This window comes from Plecotus auritus, assembly GCF_963455305.1.
Source record: "Plecotus auritus genome assembly, chromosome: 5".
Taxonomy (NCBI): domain Eukaryota; kingdom Metazoa; phylum Chordata; class Mammalia; order Chiroptera; family Vespertilionidae; genus Plecotus; species Plecotus auritus.
Window position 1 is genome coordinate 56886633 of NC_137776.1, and position 24330 is coordinate 56910962.

The 24330-nt window shown below is 41.1% G+C and overlaps 1 protein-coding gene across 1 annotated transcript in view; it reads left to right on the forward strand.

Moving 5' to 3' along the window:
• DPP4 (dipeptidyl peptidase 4) overlaps nucleotides 1-24330 on the forward strand; it is an 89499-nt gene that overhangs the window by 42930 nt on the left and 22239 nt on the right. Inside the window, exons 9-19 of the mRNA XM_080668218.1 lie at nucleotides 997-1157; nucleotides 2598-2701; nucleotides 12461-12596; nucleotides 14800-14844; nucleotides 16942-17049; nucleotides 17341-17408; nucleotides 18333-18386; nucleotides 18751-18872; nucleotides 21003-21050; nucleotides 21291-21389; nucleotides 24102-24171. Coding sequence (XP_080524344.1) covers nucleotides 997-1157; nucleotides 2598-2701; nucleotides 12461-12596; nucleotides 14800-14844; nucleotides 16942-17049; nucleotides 17341-17408; nucleotides 18333-18386; nucleotides 18751-18872; nucleotides 21003-21050; nucleotides 21291-21389; nucleotides 24102-24171 — 1015 coding nt within the window. The remainder of the gene's footprint in view (nucleotides 1-996; nucleotides 1158-2597; nucleotides 2702-12460; nucleotides 12597-14799; nucleotides 14845-16941; nucleotides 17050-17340; nucleotides 17409-18332; nucleotides 18387-18750; nucleotides 18873-21002; nucleotides 21051-21290; nucleotides 21390-24101; nucleotides 24172-24330) is intronic.

The following is a 24330-nucleotide window of genomic DNA, read 5'->3' on the forward strand; positions in this document are numbered from 1 at the left end:
ATACTATTATTGTTATTATTGAAAACAAGCATTTGGAAGAAACTTGTAAGGAAGCCCCAGGAATCAGAAAAGTGATTGGGATAAATAGTTTCCTAATTCTAAGATTCAAGTTTCTATGCGTTTGTTTTTACCTTTATATTCACATCAGAACATAAGATTTGTGGATTAAATCTGCATAAAGAACTAGGAGTCTCTATCTAGACTACTTGAATCCTCCATCCCAGTTGATAAAAGAGGTTCTGACATTTTAACAGCTAGTGGTTGGAAGTCCCATGAACAGACTCGATAATAAACACAGGAAGGAGCTACCTTTGCCAGAGATTGAGAATGAGGCCAAGAGTGTTCTGGAAATCAAGACTTTTTATTTCCTTTGCATTCCTCTTTGACCCTCTTTCCTCACCCATCATCTTATACATCAGAGGAGGGTGTTAATCCAAGGGAGTCTTCAGTTTCTTCAGGTTAGGCAAAGGAGATGTTTCTGAATAGGGGTCTCATGGAGCTCCTCGCCACTCTAAATCTATCCTTCCCACACCTTGTTTGTGCCAAGAGTAGTAAACTCTGGGCACCATATTGGTTTAATAGCATGAAGCCACACACCACCCACCCAGTTGGGGAGAGTATGCTGGCATGTTGACGGTTTGAAAATGAGAAAGGAGAATCAGCCCCTTATGTGAAATTTACTTTGAGTATGTTTTGCAGCATAAATTTAGAGGATTATAAGATAAAGAAAAACATATAGAGCTTATATTAAATATTATGTGCTAAAATATTCTAAAACAGTCCAACGGGTTACTTATTTTTATAGCCCAGATCTATCCTTGTAGATTTTATTTTTATTCATTTGTATTACTCTGATTTTGGAAGCCCAGCAAATGCAAAGTGGTTCATTAGTTGAACTCTACTGTAATTACTAAAGCTAATGAGCACAATATTTTGAATGCCAAAGCCAATTTATCATCTACTTCTTGTAACAGAACAATTTATGTCTCTTTTCAGAGGAAATCTTCAATACCCACTCCGCTCTGTGGTGGTCTCCAAACGGCACATTTTTAGCATATGCCCAGTTTAACGACACCGAAGTCCCACGTATTGAATACTCTGTCTACTTTGACGAGTCGCTGCAGTACCCAAAGACTGTGCACATTCCATATCCAAAGGTCTGTGCTCCTATTCATATAGCAGTTCTGTGATTTGATGGAAAGAGAATGGTTTCATTTAATCCTTTCCTGCTAATGAAAATATTGTCAGTCTCTCTTCAACAGCTTGCTGTGATTACTCTTGCTGAAGTCAACAGCATCTGGCAATTTTAAAGTATTTTTATTATCCCAGGAAAGAGTGTGATTTAAGGTTTTGTAATTTCTCCAAAAACTTTGAGGAATGACAAGCCGAAAAAGATGGGGGAAATGCTTTTGAAAGAGGTAGGGGGACTGAAAATGTTTGAATGGAGGAAAAGAGAGGCTATAATTGAATCACAAGCTCATCTCATTTGTGGAAGTTGGAATGTGCCCTAGATGAAGTTGAAAAGCTTGATTACATATCAGGTTGTATTACTAATTAACAGATACATGACTAGTTTTAGTGGTTCTATTATAGATTTGGCACTAGTGTTAATTTCACACATCCTACATTTGGAATAATAGTGTCATGTCTTGGTTTTCAAGGCTGTTCTCCCCCCTCCGGATGCATGTTTATGAAAATTGAAAAGCTTTCTTCAGCAGTGTAAGCTAAGGAAGAGGGGAATTTAGATGGGAACCACAATTCTTCACTAGTATCATAGTAATAATGACCGCCGTATTGTCCATAGGAAAATCTAATAGTAAAGTGTTATTTTGCTGTAAGCAATTTGGAAAAAGGGATTTTTATTTTTACCAACTCTCTCAATTTGTTTTATGAAGAGCTGCCATTTTAGGAAGACAGAGAAAAAAAGATCAGAGACTAAATATGGAGATGTATTTTCAGTGAAATGTAATTTTTTGATGAGTGAAACTGGCAAAAAACAACAACAACAAACAAACCATAAAATGTTCTTACTAAAAATACATTATTTCTAGCTAATTTGTCAGTTGAGGATCTATGTGTGTATATAAGAAGGTTTTATAGATTTCTGTCATGCTACTTATTGTAAAGCTCCAACATGGTGAACCTGAATTTGGAGTGAAAATGACAGCTTCGTAATTAGCATTATTGGCTCTCAGCTCAGGGAAACTAATTTTCCTGGTGGATTGTGTCTTTGGCTGAACCCAAGGAATTTTTCCTAGTGGTCAGCTAGTTGACTTCTTGTCTTCTGGAGTCAGGATATATTTGCAAAATATCAGAAATTATTTAAGAAATGTGTCCTTGTTTGCATAAAGTATACATAAATTATGAATATTTATTAATTAAACAGGAGTGTTTGGGGTCTATATATATTTCTGACTGAACATGAAAAGGTTGCATTTCATGACCCTCCCTTATGTTCATTTTACCTACATTAAATTGTTTGAATATGTCTGATTGTTATAATTTTATGGCTGTAATGCAGACATTTTTGTACAGTTTTAAACTTGTGCAATGATGTATTTTTTGTCAATACCAATCCTGTGATTGCTTCTTCCTAGGCAGGAGCTGAGAATCCAACTGTAAAGCTCTATGTTGTAAATACTGACAACCTCACCAGTCTTGTTTCTGTGCAAATCACTGCTCCTGCTTCTGTGTTAATAGGGTAAGACTCTTGACCCAAAAGAGTGGGTAGTGGCATAGCTCCCAAGGAGAAAATTTAAAAAATGAATAGCAGACTCCATGGTATCCTCCCATGGTATCACCCAGGCTGGCAGTCATTCATTCTTTCACTTAGCTACTCTTTGTTGACAACACTTGATGTCTCTGTGCTGGGCAGAGATGTTGCACAATGATAGAGCAGTCAGAGTCCCTAGTGTCATGGAACCTATACTCAATGTGGGAGAGGTGGACAAGAACCAGGGAAACAAATATATATATATATATATATATATATATATATATATATATATATATATATATAATGTCAGGTGGTGACAAATGTTGTGAAGACAAGCAAAGCAGGGCAAGGTGACAGTGATGCTGATGGTGGCGGGGGTGGGGGGAGTGTTAGGGAAGTGTTAGGCCTCTCTGATGAGATGACCTGTGAGCACTGATGTGAAGAAAGGGGTGGGAGGTGGGTCTTGCCACATGGATAGCTAGGGGTACTGAATCCAGGCGGAGGAAGAGTAAGTGGAAGGACCCTGCAGAGAGAACATGCTTGGTGCATTAAAGGACCTGCCCGGAGCACCCTGAGTGAAGAGCAGAGTGCTGGGAGTAAGGCCAGATCACACAGGCTTTCCAAGTCCTCTTAAAAACTAGCAAAATGCAGGGCAACTGTGGATTAAATTTAAGGAGCCTCATGATGCTGATGTGCCTGAGAATGTCAGTTGCTTAAATAATCCTTGGTGGTTTGAAATTCTGCTATTGAGCACCTTCTGCTCCTTGTTATTTTCTTGTAAAGATAACCACTGTATTGCATGCAATTTAGGGCTATCAAGTTTCTCCTTATTCATTTCTTTTATCTATATTGGTTTTGTTGTTGCTTTTAAATAATAACTCATATTTTGAGCACTCACTATGTGCCAAACACAGGGTACTGTCAAAAGTAACTCTCTTTCCAGCAACTATTATCATATGCCTGTGTTACAGATAAGAAAAATGAGTTGTAGATATTAAGAAAATGACCAGGTAGGATTTTATATTCAAACTTGTCTTTCTGACTTGGAGAACAGCGCTTGTAAGCATTCTGCTAGGTGCCTCCTTCTGTGCAAATTTAGGTGGTGCCCTCAAGTTCTTGAAGTTGTCAGCAGAGTAAAATGTAGTATCTGCTTTCTCAGGGTTGCATTTACTACATCAGGCATGCTGTCGGCTTTGCTCTGTAATTGCTAATTCATTACCTTGTTTAGAAATATTTATATTAACCTATTTATTCTTTGGAGGGAGACCAGTTACTAGTAAATTTAAAAATAATTTTTTCCTGAGTTTGTCCAAGGGTATAAAAATTTACCCAGTGGTTCTAAGACCTGTTGTTTGGTCCCATCCAGCCATTTCTTCAATCAACATTGATTGAGCACCCACTATTTACATACACAAAAGTCCTCAGAGTGAGTTTCTGCCCTTCTAAGACTTACGATCCAGTAGAGGATGTAAAACAGTCCTATAAATGACGCCAAGAGCAAATGTGACAGAGGTATAAACAAAAGGCTGGAGGCATTCTGGAGGGAGTGGGGAGAGGTGGGTTTTTTGTGACCCCAGCAATCAAAGAAGGTGCAGATTGAACAGGTAGGATTATAGCAGGGAACATTGGGGAGGAAGAGCACTGAAGTGGGAGGAACTGCATGGGAAAATGTGGGCTGTCCAAGAGCAGCAGGGCCTGGTGTGACCACGTGGTCTACAACTAATAACTCTCTGAGGGGAGGATGAACCATGAGCGCCTGCTCTGAAAAAAATATTAGATCTAGCCCAGCTGGTGTGACTCAGTGGTTGAGCATCAAACTATGAACCAGGAGGTCAACAGTTTGATTCCCAGTCAGGGCATATGCCTTGGTTGCAGGCTCAATCCCCAGTAGGAGGCAGCCGATCAATGATTCTCTCTCATCATTGATGTTTCTATCTCTCTTTCCCTCTCCCTTCCTCTCTGAAATCAATAAAAAAAAATGTATATATGTATTAGATATAGAAGGAGCTTTAGACCTCACCAGTGGTTGGAAAACTTTTTTTGAAGACCCAGAAAACTGTTCAAGTGAGATAGCACACAGAAGTACAGAGTCAGAAAATGGAAGCTGCGCAGGTTGCAGGCCCGGTCCTCATCCCCTTTCCTATACCTCCGAATCTCAGGCAATTAGACAGAACCTCAGGGGCTCCAGAACACCACTGTGAGGCACAGGTGAAAGAACTGAAGTCCAGAGAGGTAAACTCGTTTGGTCAAGGTCACACAGCAAGTTAGTGTGGGAACTGGTAATAAGACAGAGGCCAGCACCTGCCAGGCCAGAATAATTGAGTTAAAATATATTGAGTGCTTCCTATGGGCTGGGATTGTGCTGGGTGTCTGCTCATTTATTTTCCACATACTCCCTATGGTGTAATTTTCATGGCCATTTCACAGACGAAGAGATGGAGTCCTCCCCACTTGGAAATCCCTGGAGTGAATTTCTAAGTTCAGGAAACTTTAGTTCTAAGGATTTATTTTTCACCCCATGTAGTTCTTTGTAGTTGTTCTTTGTAGTTCTTTACAGCACGCTCCTAGTGAGGGCTGCCTCACTCCATGGAGATACTTATGTGGAACATATTTTATCAAAGAATTGTATTTTGGAAATGCCACAGGATAAATAAGATAGGAAAGTGCAAATCCAGCTCTGGTCTCTGTTAATACCAGTAAGGACCCAGCTTTACTAAAACCAGGCTTGAGATCATGTCTGTGGAAAACATTCTAACACATGGTCATGCTCCATTTTCTGGCCTCACGCAGAGATCCGGCAAAGCCAAGTAAACCCAGGCAAGTTATGCCTCTTAGTAAACTGCCTAGCACCCTATGCTGCATTGCCTGGTAAGTCACAGGTCCTGGAGTGGGACGCCCTGCCAGAAGCAGCATGATTGTTTCCTCCTCCGCCCATGCGCCCATCACTAATTTTCCTGTTAGGCCATGACCTTTCACCACCAAGCTTCCAGCAGGTGAAATCCTACAGGAGATAAGGCTGGTTTGCAGTTTGTCAGGAATGGGCTGCTCTGATAACAAGTGAGAAGGGCATCCAGGTCACTCGGCCAGCGGCCCAAGTCTGAATCTGAATTAGGGTGAGCATCCTTACCGCCTTCCCTGATTTAGAACTCAAGTTAATTGGATTTGTTAAGCTGCGCTTTTGTATTGACTACTCATGCTGGAAATTTGAAAGCTCAAACTATTTCAGAGAAAACAACATATAATGTAAAGTCATCAATCTCCTTCCTAACTGCTTTATTTAGAGCAATGCTTCACATTGCTGAATTGAAGTAAGATGACAGGTAGGGGCCAATCTTTACTATAATATAACCAGTGCCTAGCAGGATGCCTAAGACATAGCAAATACCCTGTTGATATTTTAGAATAAATGGATAGAGTTAATGTGTGGATGGGTGAATAGAAGGTATAGTTCACATGTGACTTTGTGAGTGCAAAATAGTTTATACAGCCGGCACCAAAGATGACCTTCAAAATGACCTGGCATAGCATTTCCAGTGTTCTGTCTCCTCCCAGTCATTTGAAAATTCTGTGGCCTGAAGCTGGAGGATCAGGGAGAGTTCTACTGAGGTGACCCAACCCAACATCTGTTCAATGGCTCAGGGGACCTAACACACCCAGCTCATGACCTACCCCACCCAGTTCTCTGCTCCTGAGGGACACCATAGATAGACTTGCTATGTCTCCTCTGAACAGTTGATGACACTTGGTCTATAAAGCAGGGATAAGACGGTCTGGGATTGTCACACAGGAGATGAATGAACTGGATTAAAGTGCCCTGGAAGCTGGTGATACCTCCAAGAAAGGAGGCAGATTAGGAGCTCAGATCTGCTCCATCTCACCCCACCCATTCCTCTCCTCAGCGATCTGTCAGCGGCCCAGGGAGGGTTGGCATCTCTGTCAGAGCAGAGGGTGGCATGGAGCCCACGGCCAGCACTGGCAGGACGCCCGCTTCCTTGGGTGATTCGCTGAATTAATCACAGCACCGTCTGCACTTGCTCTTAGTAGCAGTTTTCTCTCCAATATTCTTTCCAGTTAGTAGTGTGTACCTTATTTTAAGCATCTTTAATATACCAAAAGAAACATTTATACAAGTTAGGGGTATTAATGTCACTCAACAGACATTTGCTAAATGCCTACTGTTTGCAAGGCAGCAGTCACTTTACTAAGGGATTCCCTGTAGTGTGACTTTCAAAAGCAAGTCTCTCCCAGTGCATTCAAATATGATTTGCTTTGTCAAATTCAGTTGTTCAGTTTACACACTCTCTCTAGGAATAGATAGATTTCCTAGAGTGAGGAATTTTGTCCTGAAAAGAAGCAAGAAGGTGAAGCTAGCAATGTTTACCAGAGGGATGGGTAGAGGTGCTACAGAGGGAGCGACTGGAAGCAGAAAATCTGAAGCCAACTGCTCAGTTTGAATTCTGGCTCCAACATTTTCCAGAGCATGACCTTAGGCAAGTTACTTAGCCTTTCTGCCCTGCCATTTCCGTGTCTGAGAAACATGAACTCTAACATTCTTGCCACCTACAGTGGGCATGAGCTTTATGCCAAGAGAGCACTTAGATCCTGGCACATGGTAGATTCCACATGGGTGTAACCTATTATGTCCAGAAATTACTCAATTGATCCCTAGTCCCATTGTACTAACCCCATTCCAGAAGTTAGAAGAGCTGGTTGAATCACTAGGTCAAATCTGGGGTAGGCAGTCACTGTCTCAAGGGGGGGTCAGGTTGCCTGCACAGCCCCTCTTCTACCCCTCCCCCAACCATTACCTAACCCAAGTCTACTCCACAATTGCCTCTCTGATTTTTGCAGAATAAAATCAGCATGGAGTGAAAAGTATAGCTGATAGTCCTGCTTGTTGGGGTTTTCTAGTTTTAAAAGGAGACGTCAACCTTTTGGTAAAAAAGTACGATTGAACCATCGGTTCCCTTATGTCTTTTTCATGACTCACTGACATCCTGTCCTGTCATGATCTCAGCTCTGGGCTGGGATATGCACTCTTATTCTGTCTCCTGCTAATTCCAAATCCTAAATAGAAACTATGATTGAAGAGAAATGTGTATACCTTAGAATTCAAAAATTACTGCTTGCTCTGCTGGTGAACTATCTCACTGGGCACTCCCAGGGTACAGAGTATACCTTAGAATTCAAAAATTACTGCTTGCTCTGCTGGTGAACTATCTCACTGGGCACTCCCAGGGTGCAGAGTACTCCAGGCTATGAAGAGTGACAAAGGTAATGGAGGATACAGGCTTATGAACCTTTGATCTAGAAATGGGCAGGGAAGATGCCAGATGCATGTGAGTTTCCTGGCAGAATTCCCAAATTCCATTGCTCAGTGTTTTCAAATGGGGAAAAGTTTCTATGGCTGATTTTTGAACAGGAAAGCATAATTTACGGCTGTTAATAGATAAAGCATTCAGTACCAGATGACCCACTAATCATGTAAGAGTTTCTTTCCCCGTTGTCTCTCCCTCCCCTGGCCAGGCCACTGTAGAAAAAGGAAGGCTCTTCCTGGAGCCCAGGTCGGATGTCCCATGGCACCCATGGAAATTGTATACCTGGGTGTGGAGATGTTTTTCTCCCCTAGAGAGAGGTACATAATTTTAATCACATGTACATAGAATTTTTTACCTAAAACAGTGAGAACTACTTGTATAGAGCATACCGCTGGGCAAGTCCTACCTCCCTGACCATTTTGTATGATCTGCAAGTTTGAATAACTTTACATTTTTGAATAGTTGGGGGGGAAAATCACATGAAGCATTATACTCCATGACATGTAAAAATTATATGAACTTCAAATGTCAGCATTTCTTTGGGACTATTGGGGGTGGCAAGAATGGCATTAGGTGCTAGACCGGTGGGTTCAGGCCAGACCTGGGTTCAGCAACCTCGGTACCTCTGTTCTGGCTAAGAAAGAATTCAGAGCCTAGGCTCCAACTATAAGAGAACATTTATTTAGAAAATCACAAAAGTAGAAGAAGTAATTCATAGAAGAAATGGGCTGAGGAAACAAGTTATAGAGGCAAAGGAAAGGCCCTTGGAACTTAGAGGTGAGGAAGGTACGGTGACACGTTTTGAGAGGAGAAGGGGAAGGCGCTGGTATGCTCTGGGGAGGGAGAGCACACTGGGTCCTCCATCCGAAGGGTTTTAAGGGTAGAAAGTTTAAGACAGGTCCCAGGTTAAGATCTCAATAGAATATTCAGCAGCTTTCCAGGTCTAGGTGTCCTTTCAGGGTCAGAGCCAGGGCAGAGGGTCATTATTGAAAGCAGCTAATCCTGAAGTCAGCTGTGGGGGTCCATTGTCTGGTTTTGCTGCTTTTCTGAGGCCTAGATGTTATCTCTAGGGAGGAAAGATCATGGGGTCTAAACTGCATGACCAGTGATATGCTAGGGGAGGAAAAGTCACCCTGGGGGTGAGGTCCTACCCTACAATTGCCCTTTGCTAGGCACTCAGGGCTTTCTGCCCTGGTGACCTTCTGTACCTGGCCCATAGTCCTTGCTCTGCTCATGCCTGTCTTACCGCCTACCACAAAACCCAGCCACACTCATTTGTTTACTTACTGTCTCTGAAAGGCAGAGTTGAGTAGTTGTGACAGAGGGAATATTGCCCAGGAAGCTTAAAATTTTACTATCTGGTCCTTTCCTGAAAGTTTTCTGATCCCTGGCCTAAAAAGTTAATTTCAAAAAGTTTCATTTTCTATTTTGTGTTGCATTCTCCCTTTGCAAGTATTTTTATTCGCTGTCAGATTTATTTGCCTTTCCTTTTCCTCATGTAACACCTCTGCATTGGGCACAATGAAGAATTAGACTAGATGGGGCACCCTTGCTCCTGGGTATTTGAAGAAACATTTGCATTCTCAGACCCTGCAGCCTGGCGTCTGGTAATAAGCACCATAAGACTGAGTGGTGTAGGAGGAGAATTTTCCTAGAAACCGGCAAGGACAGGGGATATTTGAGTAAATAAAGGTGTTAGAGCATGACAGGTATTTCAGACTGAAGGACAGGCTGAACAAAGCCGGGCAGCTAGAAATACCAACCATGCAGGCGAGATAATGAATGTACTTTTTTTTTTTTTTTATCCTCACCTGAAGATATTTTTTCCATTGACTTTTTACAGAGAGGGGAAAGGAGGGAGAGGAGGGGGGCGGAGAGAGAGAGAGAAACATTGAAGTGAAAGAGACACATCGGTGGGTTGCCTCCTGCACGTAACCTGACAGGGGCCAGGGACAAATCTTCAACCAAGGTACCTGCTCTTGGCCTGGAATGGAACCCAAGACCCTTAGGTCTGAGGAGCGACGCTCTAACTGCCAAGCCAAACTGGCTAGGGCTGAATATACATTCTTTTTTATTTTTAAGATTTTTATTTTTTTAAATAGATTTCTAAGAGGAAGGCAGAGTGAGAGAGTGATAGAAACATCCATGATGAGAGAGAATCATTGATCGGCCGCCTCCTGCATGCCTCCTACTGGGGATCGAGCTGGCCACCAGGCATAGGCCCTGAACAGGGAATTGAACCTTGAACTCCTGGTCCATAGGTGGACACCTAACCACTAAACCATGCCAGCTGGGTTGAATATATATTCTTAATAAGAGAAAAGTTTGAAGTGGAGGTGAGTCCCTGCTTGCGGGAATGTAGTGCTTTGCTGCTGGGTGAAGGGGGTTGGTCTTCCTTCAGGGTCTGCCACCTATGTGGGGACAGCCTAGAGGCCCTGGTACCCTGACTGCATGAACACATTGTGTCCCCAGCTGTAAAAGGGGGTTAGTGAAGTGGTGAGGGATTTAAAGTGCTTAATCCAGCACCTGATCCACCCTAAATGCTCAATAAATGTTTGTTGTTGGATTTAGTATCTATAAAGGGAATGGCACGGGGAAGTGACCTGTGAATTCTGCGGAGGGAAAGCTATTTAGGCCACAAAGGACAGCATAGCATTTCCCCCCCTTTCTTCAGTGCTGCATTCCTCAGAATTTTAGTGAGTGCTTGGTTCATGCAGGTATTCTGCCAGGCCTTGGGGATATGCCTTGCAAACAAGACAGCTGTGGCCTGCCTCAGGGAGCTTCCAGTCCACTAAGTGCCGGGAGGAGGGATGGGCAGAGCCTGTGAAGGAAAGAACAAGGAAGGGTTTCAGAGCTTTTATGGGGGAGGGAATACAGCCATAGGGCCAGGCTGGAAGCAGGCTTTTGTCAGACAGTGGAAAAGAGCAACTTAAGAACAGTTATACAAAATCACAATGGGAGGTTGGAGGGCAAATAAAATAAAATATCCAGAGCAAATAGTGTTAGGGAGGCTAGCAGAAAAGTAAATTATGAATTCCACGCATGACACTACAAATCAAAATGTAGTTCCAAAAACTTTTAAAGGTATGTGTGGGCAGAAAACGCACTGCTAGAAATAGCTCGATTTGCATAAATTTACCTTAAAATACCAAAAGGTTTCTTAATTTCTTCACATCGTTCGTGTTTTGACTCCTGAGAAGTTTTTTTGGAATATAGTTATTTTATTTTCATAGTTTGTAGAGATATGAGTCAATCTTTTCCCCCTTTAAAAACGACATTGAGAAAAAGATCAGCTGTGGTTTCACCCAAATAAAAATTTTCTAGAGAAGCATGTCAGATTACCAGAAAATACTCCAAACTAGTCAGTGTCACTGGCCTCATGGTAATGTTCCCACAAGAGAGAAAAGTGATGGGAAAATGTCACCCTTGACTCCCTGGCACCACCAAAGGCCAAGCTGAGGACTTGAAATATCCTGCCATGGTGTGGGTCACATATGCTAACTGCCATATAATGTTAGCTGCTTTTGTTTTGTCAGATTTATTTTAATTTCTATTTAAAATTAAATTACACTTTGCCCTGGCCAGTGTGGCTCAGTTGGCTGAGCGTAGTCCTATGCACAGAAAGGTCACATGCCAGGTTTTGGGTTCGATCACAGCCAGCGTATGTGTGGGAGGCAATTAATTTATGTTTCATTTGATGTTTCTTTCTCCCTCTCCCTGCCTCTCTCTCTCTAAAAAAAAAAAAAAAAAAAAAAAAAAAAAAAATCAATAAGAATATATATTTTTTTAAATTACACTTTGAGCTTTCAGAAAAGGTATAATATTATGGTATTGACATAACCTGTAGAAAAAATTATAGAAAAAATAATTTGAGTGAAGCAGAGGATACACTTGGAAGATCTCACCAAACTGAGAGAAATGGTTTGGAGATTGGCAGTTTGCAGCTTCTTTTATGCATTTGAATTAAGGGGGAAGACTACGTGAAGTGGGGGGCTGGGGGGAGGGTGGGGAGCCAGGCATTATTGTGATTGGATTACAGGATAGTTAACAAGACTATATGCTCTCTTGAGGGTGGTTTTGCTCCTGAGGGGTCTAAAAGGAGACATTTCAAAGGTGTGTTACCTACATGCACTAAAATAGTACACAGGGCTTGCTTAAGGCCAAAAATAGACCTTTTACTAAAGACATTATAGGCTTGAAGCATGACTATCCACCATAACTTGCCCAGTTAGGAATTTATGATCAGATCACCCTGTGAGGTTTCTTTCCATAGGACCTCTTTTTCATTCCCAATGGTATTAAATGCTTTCAACAGCCATTTAAAATTGTATTCCCATTAAGATTCATTACATTGAGTAGAATGTCTAAATGTACCAAGATCTGGAAATAAGTATGCTCCCCTTTTTCCTTCCTTCCTTTCTTCCAGGGATCACTACTTATGTGACGTGACATGGGCAACCAAAGAAAGGATTTCTTTGCAGTGGCTCCGGAGGATTCAGAACTATTCAATAATAGATATTTGTGACTATGATGAGTCCACTGGCAGATGGAATTGCTTAGTGGTAAGGTTGATGGGATGTTCTGCTTCTAAAGCTCCATGTCATCAGCACAGGGCTGTGTGAAAACCAGGAGAGAGGGAATGTTTGGGCATCAGGAAGTGAAGTTTGAGTTTCTGTTCTTTCCAACTCTTTGTCTGACCCTGAGGTAGTAAGTAAGTATTGACTAACTTTTAGATACTGTAATGTGATATCTGGTGGTGCTTCTATTTCACCTTCGCTCACGAGTCATGCTGTTTTAGTTATGGATATTGTCGCTTAAGAATGGTGGTGATTGGAAACCCAGAAGATAGAATTTGATGTCAAAATTCAAAAGTACGAGGGCCAGGTTCTGTACGGTCAATGAAGTGTGTTTCAAACGAGAAAGTACATGGGATGGGGAATGATGGGCTGAGTATATATATATGAAACAAAACAAATATCAAAAGGCTACACATCTATACCATACTATGACTATCTTTAAGCAGTAAACAGTTTTAGAATTTAAATAGATAACTACCAGTCTGAGGGTGGAAACACTGAAGCAAATGAAAGTTGATCCAACCTTGAGGTGCTAGGTAGGGGAGGCGGGGGGTGGGAGGGCGGGAGTTATCCATCCAGGAGACTACAAGGTACAGACAGGCTGGTGGATCAGAATTAAAGCCCCTTTGGAAGCCAGTCCCCTAGGGAGAGTAAAGCCTGGTAGAGGTTTGTTTGTATAAGTCAGGGACACCTCTACAAACTGCTTTTCTGGTAATGGGCCCTACACACCATCCCTTGCTGTTCCCATCCTGATTGAGCGAAGGACAGAGTCTCACCTCAGAAAGTTTAGGCACCCAGTATCTTGATTCATTCATTCATTTCTTTATGCAACAAACACTCAATATCTATTATTTTCCCAGCTCTGTGCTAAGCACTGGATATTTTTTAAAAAGGAAAAAAAAGAGAAAAAAATAATTGGACAGTATGCTTTTCCCCCAAATGTTTATGTTCTAGTAAGGAATGCTATTACTATTAGAAAAATCAATAGTAATAGTTACCATTTCTTGAACACTCACAGTAGCTACATACTGTAAGGTTAGGGAGCTGGTTAAGGTCACACAACAACCTGAATGTAAAGTGTAAAACCTACGTTTTTTGCTTCCTGCCAATTAAACCATACAATATCAGAGTATTATGCCCTAGAAGGGCATAAGCAAAGCTCAAGGAATGTAGAGCAAAGGAATATGATCAACTTGACTGAGAGCAGACACAGTGGGATGGGATATGAAGTGGGAGAGACCTGGATCCCTCTGGAATAAGTTGCCATATGCTGGACAGATAAAGGCATAAAGGCCCTAAGAGCAGAGGCTGTGCAGTGTGAATAGGTTGGAGCATGCAAGGTTGGTGGGTACATAGGCCTAGGGTTGGGAGAGAAGGACAATGGAGAGAACGGAAGTTAGAGATCCAGAATAAGGCTCAAGTGCCATTCTGGGGACTTTGGACATATCTTAAAGACATGAGAGCTGTTTTAAATAGGAAAGGATGATGGTGAGATAGAGCTATCTGTTGCCAAATGAGGTAGGCTGGGGGTTGAAGAGGTGGAGAGCTCCCTGGAAGGAGAGAAGAACAGCAGGGTCTCCAACCAAGAGATCAGGGCAATGTACCAAGGAAAGCCTGAGGCCATAAACTAGAGAAGTAACGGTGGGCAAGGACAAGTGAAGTCAAAGAACTAGATGGCAGGGGCTGAGGGAGTGACTGTCACTGCAGAAGAGTAGGAGTCTAGAGTGATTCCCACATCTATGGCTTGGGTGAATCAGCCACTAACTAGGACAAGCATGTCAAACTCGCGTCTCACGGGCCGCATGCCTCTTTTATTTGGCCTGTGTTAGCCTTTGAGTTTGACATGCTTGAACTAGAAGAATGAAGGAGTAAGAACAAGCTGGTCTGGATGGAGGAAAGATAATGAGAATATCCCCAGTTCTGTGCATGTTGAATTGACATGCCAGTAGAGCTTCAGGACAGCAGGTGGGTATGGACCCAGGACAGAGCTCTAGGTAAGAGAGGTAAGTTATATAATTATATAATATATAAAAAATACTAACACAGATAGAAATATATGAATGGAGAATGTTTTAATTATTTTATTATAAATGCAATTTTTATTTATATTACCACAAATTAGGACTAAAGAATTGAATTCCTATCTCACTTATTTTTAAAACACTATCTTTGTCTTTTTCCCTCCTAGTCACGGCAACATATTGAAATGAGTACTACTGGCTGGGTTGGAAGAGTAAGTGTTTAAGCGTTATGGGTTTTTCTGTTGTAGGGCTCAGATACTCAAAGCTATTTCATATGCAGATATACCAAACAAGGGTCCTAGGTTACTTGCTAATAATAAAGATATGTGTTTACCCATCTCAAAATATTTACATGCTCCCTGCAGAGACATCTTTTTATAGACAAGGATAACATACTCTGCTCAGTTGAAAAAAGTAAGGGGACAAGTGGAAAATCAATGAAGAGCATACACTTGATCTTAGCCAAAAGGCAGAGAAGTAATAATGATGAGCAGACAAAACAAGACACATACTCTAGGCAAATGGTAGCTCCCGGTGTGTTAAAAGCAATCACTGCTGAAAGGCAGCTAAGATGCTGAATGTGCTCATTGACCTCATATTTGAAGTCATGTGCTTCAGAGGCATAAAACATGGTTTGCATCCATGGCCTGCATGAGTGTGGAAGGAGATGTGACCATTGTACATCCGGCAGAAATTCAGTGGCATGCACATCACACCCCCATGCAGCTCTCTCTGGAGCACATCATACTCATGTGGATTGACATTTGGATAGGCCCCAGATGCAGAGCTTTACCCAAGAAAGCACAGTGACCCTCGGAGACTTCTCAGGCCTCTAACTCCCATCACGATTCGTAGGCCTTGGGCAGAATCACCAACCACGTTGCTGTATGCCATGGAATGAAGCAAGTGGATGAAGGAACTCCAGCCATCGTAGCACCTCATGTGAAAGATGGAGACTGAATCTCACCTAGTTTTTATGACCGTTTCTGTTAAGCCCTCTTTAAGAGAGAAACAAAGTGACACAAAGCATGCCAAGCTTTCACATCTCGTTGGGTATGGATGTGAGGTCCCCTGGTTCAGGAGCATGGCCCCTTCCAGCTGGGCTGGGAGCTCTGATAGCATTCACACATCCTTTCTCTTCAGGCATTGATTGGGCAGAGGAGAGAGGTTTGCCAACATGAAAAGTGGTTTCCTCCATGGCAAGAGACATGCTACACTTCCTCACGACTCTCTGGAAAAAAATATGTTTTTTCCTCTCTGTATTTAACCAGACAGATGCCACTTTTCACACATTTCTTCTAGGCACAACTCCATCCAGGGGAAACAGGGAAATGTATTAAAAAGATAAGGCTGTGAACACAGGTCTAGAGAGGGGAATGTGTTTCAGAGCTCTGTAATGAGAACAGTGTACTGCACGCCTCAGCTTGCTCCACAAATGAATTCGCTTTGAATCACTAAAGAGAACCTGGGAGCATTTTTCTTCATTCCCAAAATGGGAGCTGATGAGAAAGGAAACATCAAGGGTGAAGTGAACCAACAATTTTAAAAGGCCATCTCCTACCTGCTCTCAAATGTAGTAAGGAAATTGAAGTTGTGAAGCGACATATTCCTTTCGGGCTGGGGTAGATACTCTTCTGCTTAAACAACATTATGTTCTGAGAACTATCTTTATTGAACTGTAAAGAAATGGAAATTTTGTTCTATATTTCCATACAACTATTTTTTTGTAAACTGTTGATTGTATTCAGCAAAATGAAGGGGCTTATAATAAAATGATAACTATATGAATGTTTCTGTACTGAAATATACGGCACATTTCTTACGGTATCTAGTCCAGAAATGGTTAAAGACTTTCTAAGTCTGACTTTCAAAAGGAAATCTGTGTGAAAGACAGTCAAGAATAATATTAATCTGTTTCAAGAAAACACATTTGTGACACTGAGGAGGTTTACTTGAAACCGAAAGGCTAATGCTAATTTTTGCACACCTATAGCCAGAAGTCAGCGTTATCCTCCAAAGAGAGATGTCCAAGAATAACAGTAACCACTTGCTATGCATTGAGCATCCTATGTAAGCTTCCTTATGCGCATTCACTCATTTACTCCTCACAAAAGAATTCTCTAGGACTTAGATCTTTTTGTCTGCATTTTCTAGAAGGAGAATTTTCTTTCAAGACAAAATTGGTTTCATTTGGCAAGTAAATGAAGCCTGGGTTTCAAGCATAGGCGTTATAATTTCTAAAACTAAAGCTGGGACTGAGATGAGATGAATGTGCTTTAACATGCTTTTTGTTTTCTATTATTTTCTAGTTTAAGCCTGCAGAACCTCATTTTACTGCTGATGGGAATAGTTTCTACAAGATCATGAGCAATAGTGAGGGCTACAAACACATTTGTCTTTTCCAAATAGATAAGGAAGTAAGTATTCTTACACAATTCATTTCAGGTTGATCTTTTTTTTTTTTTTTTTTTTTTTTTTCTTGAAACTGACTTGAAGTGGAAGGCATTTGGTAAAAAACGATGAATGTGTACAAATAATCAGACTAACTCCAATTTCTCGGTGGCATCCGAAGTAAGGTGGATGGGGTGGGAGACCCAAGAAAAAGACCTGAGATTATCTGAACTCCTGATAGGAAGATTTAATTTTCCCCCTAACCTTGATTAGAGAGAGTCTAATCAACCTCTTTTTTTAAAAAAAATTCCCATCAGAATTGCACCTTTATAACAAAAGGAGCCTGGGAAGTCATCAGGATAGAAGCCCTTACCAACGATTACCTGTGAGTATTCTAGGAGGTAAACATACTCGTCGTAATCACACCCTCTTTGCCCAGAAATAGGGGAAAAAATCTCGTACAAATAGAGTAGTCTGTTTGGAATGAGTTCAGATTTTTTTTTTCTTTTTAACATACGGAAGCCTTAATGATTTTCACATATGCTTAGCAGATTTGATGCTCTGCCACCAAGCAGCTCTACCTCTTGCTCTTACCTGCTTTACATTAGAAGAGCTGTAGCCTCTTTTTCTTAACCATCTTGGAACACTGAACTAGTACTCAGAGGCGTTTCATTCCATTTCAACTGGCACTGACTTTTTGGTAGGCTTGGAGCGGCTATTTTACCTGCCCATGTCTGGGCCTTACTCTGGAAAATGGAAAGCTTTGCAGAGGTTGTCAGCTACCACGCATTGGTGGGAAAGGGAGTGTTCATTTTCATTAGAATCTCGGGCACATTTGTAATTCTTTATTGGCCTCCCCAAGGAAGAAGGTGGCCACTGCCCAGAGCAGTTTTCGAAGGTTCTCTCAGAATTGGCTCTGCTGCTCTCAGGAAGATGGGGCTGCTGCCGTCTCAGAGTGGGTTATAAATCAGAAAACATGGGAAACACTATGGATAAATGGGGTCTCAACTTCAGGTTCATTGTCCAGTTACATTTTTCTTACAAAATACTTCCTTTGAGATTTTCCTTGCCACTTCCGTTAGGGGAGCAATCCTTGCATTCAGATATTTTAGTCCGTTAAATAAAAAGAATCTCCTATTTAGAGATGACGGTGAAAAAATGGCTGCTGGGGGCCAGGGGCAGGGAAAAATTGTAAAAGAAGGGCAAGTACCAGTGAATGAGCACTAATGCTTGGTGTTGAGTTAAATGCAGTGTACTTGACTTTTCTTAAAAACATAATTAATAAACACTTCATTTATTTCCTTCCCAGATACTACATCAGTAATGAATATAAAGGAATGCCAGGAGGAAGAAATCTTTATAAGTAAGAATTCTATCAAGTTGGCCTGAGTCTTTTAAGCTGGTGAACACTTTCTTGATTCTTTTTTTTGGGGGGAGGGAGAGGCTTATCCTAATTAATGTATTAAACTGAAGTTATTCTCAAATGCTTTTATTTCTTTATAAATCAATCTGCATGTCAACAAAAGAGAATGACTTTATTAGATGCCTTGTGATATTTCCAAACATTGGGAGGTTTGAGGTTATTATGAATCAATGCATCGTTTTGGTTTTTAAAAGTTTCCGAGGATTGCTTTGGCATTCTGATTTCTTGGAATAGGGCATTATTCAATTCTTTTCTTTCATTTATCCTTTAATCAAACACTTAACTTCCGCCATTGGTTTTTCAGAATCCAACTTAATAACTACGCAAACGTGATATGTCTGAGTTGTGAGCTGGATCCAGAAAGGTGTCAGTACTATTCGGCATCATTTAGTAAAGGGGCGAAGTACTATCAGCTGAGATGTTCAGGTAAGTGTGACCTGACCGCTGGGAGGTAGATTAGCAGCAGTGGGTACCCACAATATCCATCTGAAGTAGCTCCATCCCTCTGCTTGTGAGCTGCCCCCCTACCCACCCCTCCCCAGCTGATGGCCCCTCCTCTCTCTGGACAACCTTCTTACTACCTCCTGGCTCAGCATCACCATCCCTGAAGTCTCTCTTTCTGTGTCCAGTTTAGGAAACATTCTTTCTGCTCTGCTCAGTTCTCTCTTTTTGAATCTGAGGAGTTCTTGATATCATATAAGTCCTCTTCACTCACATCTAAGTGGTGAGTTAATTACCTTTCCTTCCCCTTCTAACCAAGAGGCTTGTTTTATACTGAAAACAGTCACACCCCAGAGCTCTTGTATAACAGAGCACTTCATCCTTATATATACACACTAGAGGCCCGGTGCACAAGATTTGTGCACTGGAGTGGGGGGGGGGTGGTGGTGGTCCCTCAGCCCGGCCTGCGCCCTCTTGCATTCTGGGACCCCTGGGGGATATCTACCTGCTGGCTTAGGCCTGATCCAGCTGGCAGTCAGGGGCTCTCTCAGTCCGGGACCCCTCGCTCCTTACCACCCCCTTGCAGCAGAGGTGGGAGAGGCTCCCGCCACTGAGGCTGCATGAGCCCAGCTTCTGGCTGAGCAGTGCTCCCCCTGTGGGAGCACACTGACCACCAGGAGACATCTCCTGTGTTGAGCATCTGCCCCCTGCTGGTCAGTGTGCATCATAGCGACCAGTTGTTTTGCTGTTTGGTCTATTTGCATATTAGGGTTTTATTATATAGGATACTGGGAATGGTTTATTATTTTTTGCACTTGCCCTTTTAAATGAGAACATGTATGTGGATGGTGCCCATTACCCCACTTGCTCACTGCTCTATCTTCTATTGCTATTGTTATTATTGTTTTCTTTATTATAAATGAAGAAACCTGGACAAGGAGAGGCAATGTGACTTCCACAGATCACGCAGCTAATAAAGGCACAAAGGATTCAAACCAGGCCCCTGCCTCCCGAGCCCTCCCTTTAACACTGTGCTAAATTACATCTCAAAATGACAGAATGTGCATATTCTGAAAACTGTTCCTAACCAAAATAGGTCTTCAAACCAGTTATCCGAATCTTTCTTTACTAGCTTAGTTTCTTTATTATCATAGCTTTCTTTATGGCTCTTTACTATGGCTGTTTTCAGTTACCATTTCTTGGGTGTGTGTTTTATACTATGCACTGTGCTAAAAGTTTTAGATTCGTGATCAAGTTTGATCCTTAAGAAACTCTATAATGTAGATAATACCATCCTCATTTTATATGAGGAAATTGAAGCATCGATATGTTGTCCTAAGTCACACCACAGGTAAGCCAGGATTCAAACCCAGGTCTGTATAATGCCTTCGCTGTGGTCCTGATCAAGGTAAAAATTAATATTATCCAAATGCAGAAAATTAAATAGCTCACAAAATAGCTTTTCTATACATTACCTTCCACTCTGCAACTCCCACAGTTGGGATAAATAGTGAAGATATGGGAGGGTGAGAAAAACACTTTTGCATGCCAGGAAGGAACTGCTTATCCAAGTCAGGCACTGTGCAGATGTGCCGCGAGGCTCAGGACTCCTCCGGGGGGCAGCGGGAGGGAAATCCGCCCTCCCCTAGGGGAGGCTGGCTCCAGAGCTCTGCCCCGAGGGGCAGCGGGCCTGAGGGCTTGTGTGGTCCTCCAGGATTGTGGATTTAGAGCAGGGAATCCTAGCAGCTCTCCTTGGGGGCCAATGGCTTAGTGCACAAATGAGGAAATTGGGCACATAAATGATAATGTGCCCAAGGCACCAACAGGGCCAGAGGTTCATTTCCTGCTTTTTCCCCTGAGCCCTGTGTCTTTCTGGTAATATTTCTCACGCTCACACTCAAGTTGCATTTATTTTAAGGAAGGATAAACAGCTAACACTTATTAAGCCCCTTATCCACTATGATATTTATTCCATCAAAGTTAAATGGAATCAAAATTCTATCAAAGTTAAATGGTAATAAATGCCATTTTTGAAAAATATGATGTATTTAGAAAAAAATAAGAATACTATGCTAAAATGTATTAAGATATATTTTTCCCTGATTATGTTAACAGGCCCTCAACTCCCCCGCTATACTCTGCATAGCAGCAGCAATGATAAAGGTATTCTCTTTAATTTCATCATTCTTTTGCTTCTTAGAAAAGTGTATGTAAATAGGACTGGGGTACTTAGTGTAGTGGGATTTTCTTTAGCTTTAGAGTGTCTTAACAGTTACACTGAACACAAGGTTTATAACCTGATGCATGCATAGTCCCATCAGTGAATTGTCCACTTGTGCTTTATTGCTTTGCACGATGCAAATGCTTCACATTGTAATGAATTTCCGTTATCTATTTGTTTAGAACTGAGACTCCTGGAAAACAATACAGCTTTGTATGAAACACTGCAGAACATCCAGATGCCAAGAAAAACATTGGACTTCATTCATTTAAATGGGATGAGTAAGTTAAATAAAAATACAAATAAATACAATAACTTGATCTGAAAATATGCATTTCAGAGTGTATATAAATGGAATTGAAGGTTATCTCCCCATGAAATGTCACAAGAACTACTAGTTTTACGTTCTTTTGTCTTAAAATACAGCATCATTCATCTCAATAGTAACTCTTTTCTCCTAATAAGTCTTAACTGTGTCTTTAACTTAATGATACCCTAATGTACTTTCCCTTAACCCAAAGAGACAAAAAATATCTAAGCTGGTTGTATAAAAAAATTAAGGTTGGCTATAAAATGTTGAAACTTCTGTCTCAGGAGAGAAATTCTGAATTTTTCCTAACCCTCTAGCCCAGTGGTCGGCAAACCGCGGATTGCGAGCCGCAGTTTGCCGCTCTGTTGACTAATGAGTTTGCAGACCACTGCTCTAGCCTCAAGAAGGAGTTAGCCTAGTCCTTGGCCTGGTTGCTTGATCATGGATTATATTCAGGGACCACTAAGAACAACAAGTAGGAAATCTTATAATTTGTTCATTTTTGTTTGCTTGCTTGTTTTTTCAAAGGGCTGACAATTCATAAGGGAGGGTAAAATCCATCAAGATTTATTTTATATTTTTTATTTAATTTTATTATTGTTGACAGTATTTGATTTATTTTTTTTAACATAGGACAGTAATAGAAAAGACTCACCTCATCTAATTTTAAATGGCAGGAAGAACCCTGGCAGGTGTAGGGCACCTCTGAAGAACAGCCTAGAGCAGTGCTATTCAGACTGAATGTGCAAATGAGTCACCTTGAACCTTGATAATATGCACATTCCCGTTAGGGTGGGCCCAGGATTTGGAGTTGGTGATAAGTTTCCAAGCATTGCCAGAGCTGCTCCCCCTGCATCTAGCAAAGCCTTAGGTTTGGGAGAACTAGCTGGACTTCCAGGTGCAGAAGGCACTGAATGCCGAAATGTGAAGTTCTATTTCATTTGGTAAATGGTGGGGAGCTCCAGAAGGTTTTCGGGTCAGGGAAACCACAGGACTGGATGGATAACCTGATAGAGAGTGACGAATGGTGTCGCCAGAGGGGGAGGCTTCAGTTGGGATGTGATTATACCATTCAAACTCCAGGAAAGAAAGGCCTATGGAGAGTCCGGGAGGAGGGAGCAAAGGGAGGTAGGACTAGGGATACAGGGGTGGGCAAACTTTTTGACTCGAGGGCCACAATGGGTTCTTAAACTGGACCGGAGGGCCGGAACAAAAGCATGGATGGAGTGTTTGTGTGAACTAATATAAATTCAAAGTAAAGGAGCGGAGGGGAGAGCAAGAGAACCGGATAGAACAGCCGGATCTGGCCCACGGGCCGTAGTTTGCCCACGGCTGGATTAGAAGGAACCCCCACTCCCCAAAGAATAGACTGCACATCTTCAAAAGGTGGAACTAAAACACTTCCAATCAATTAGTGCTAATTCAAACAAAAGAGAGATCCAATGGTGGGTTTGGCACATTCATTAAAAACATTTATGATCGAGAGATCAACCAAAGGACTTGTATGCATGCATATAAGCACAACCAACAGATACAAGACTCTGGGGGCGGCGGGGGAGCGGAGGACAGTGGGGGAAAAAAAGAGACTTATGTACTACTATTTGTAATACCTTAAACAATAAAATTTTTTAAAAAAGAAAAAATAAAATAAAAGGAGACTATTGAATTATAAAACAACAAAAAAACATTATGATCAACTAACTCATAGGTCAAAATGTAATAAACACTGAAATTTTCGATCTTATAAGCACATTTAATCAAAAGGCATAAAATAATCAGCAAAATACAAATGGAAGAGAACTCTATATAAAGAGTTGACTCCTAAACCTTTCTTTTTTCATCAATTAAAATAATTGTCACAAAAAAACAAAAAGATAAATCTAAGAAAGAAGCAGCTCCAGACAGGGAAATTTTTCCCTACAGGTTAATCCAATCTACTGAAGCTGGAGGCAATCTTACTAAAATATGGAACAACTCATTTTTTTCTCTTTTTGATTTATTAGTCTAGCTCATCAACCTGAATTTGGGAGCAAAGGAAACCAATTTATTATTTAGGGACAAATTTTATTGAACTGATGTTAAATCAAGCACAGAAAATTAAACAGATCTGGGAAAGATCATATAGAAAGTACATAACCGTCTGCTCTATGTAAACCTGATTTCATGCTGTGAAGCATACAGCTGAGAATGGGAACTGGCTTCGCGGCCCGGGATGGCAATAAGAATTACACAAATGTTATTATATCAGAACTTTAAAATAGAATTGGGGCCAACTAAAAATCCTAAACATCTTCAAGGAAATTCAAGAAGAGAAAAACATTTTGGAGGCAAACTTAGAACATAAGCCATAAACAAACTAGATAAGTAGATCAAATGCCAAAGAACAGAATCATAAAAACAAAGCATTAGCAATTCTAAAATGCACTTTTATCTTACAAGGCACTGATGTATTTAATAGATACATTAGAAATAATTTTATTGTTTTAATCTGAACTAGTATTTTAACCTGAAAGAGATTTTATTTCTTAAAAACATGCTGAATGCAAGTAGTTCACTTCTTTTTCCTATTCTAACTTAACACATTGTTAAACTCTAGATATGACTTATTACTAACAGATAAGGAACCAAAATCATGTGCTAATCATTGTTCTTAATTCACTAATTAATCTTTCTGTTTGTTTAGAATTTTGGTATCAGATGATCTTGCCTCCTCATTTTGATAAATCCAAGAAATATCCTCTACTAATAGATGTGTAAGTATGTATTCAAGAGGAGGGAACTAAAAATTCAGAAGTTAACTATTGTACTTTTTTTTTGCTCAGTGTAGCTTACTGAAAAAAAAATAAAGCAAAACACATCCTTTCTCTCTTCTTGGATCACTGTGCAGCAATTTTATTATTTCCTCCTATTTT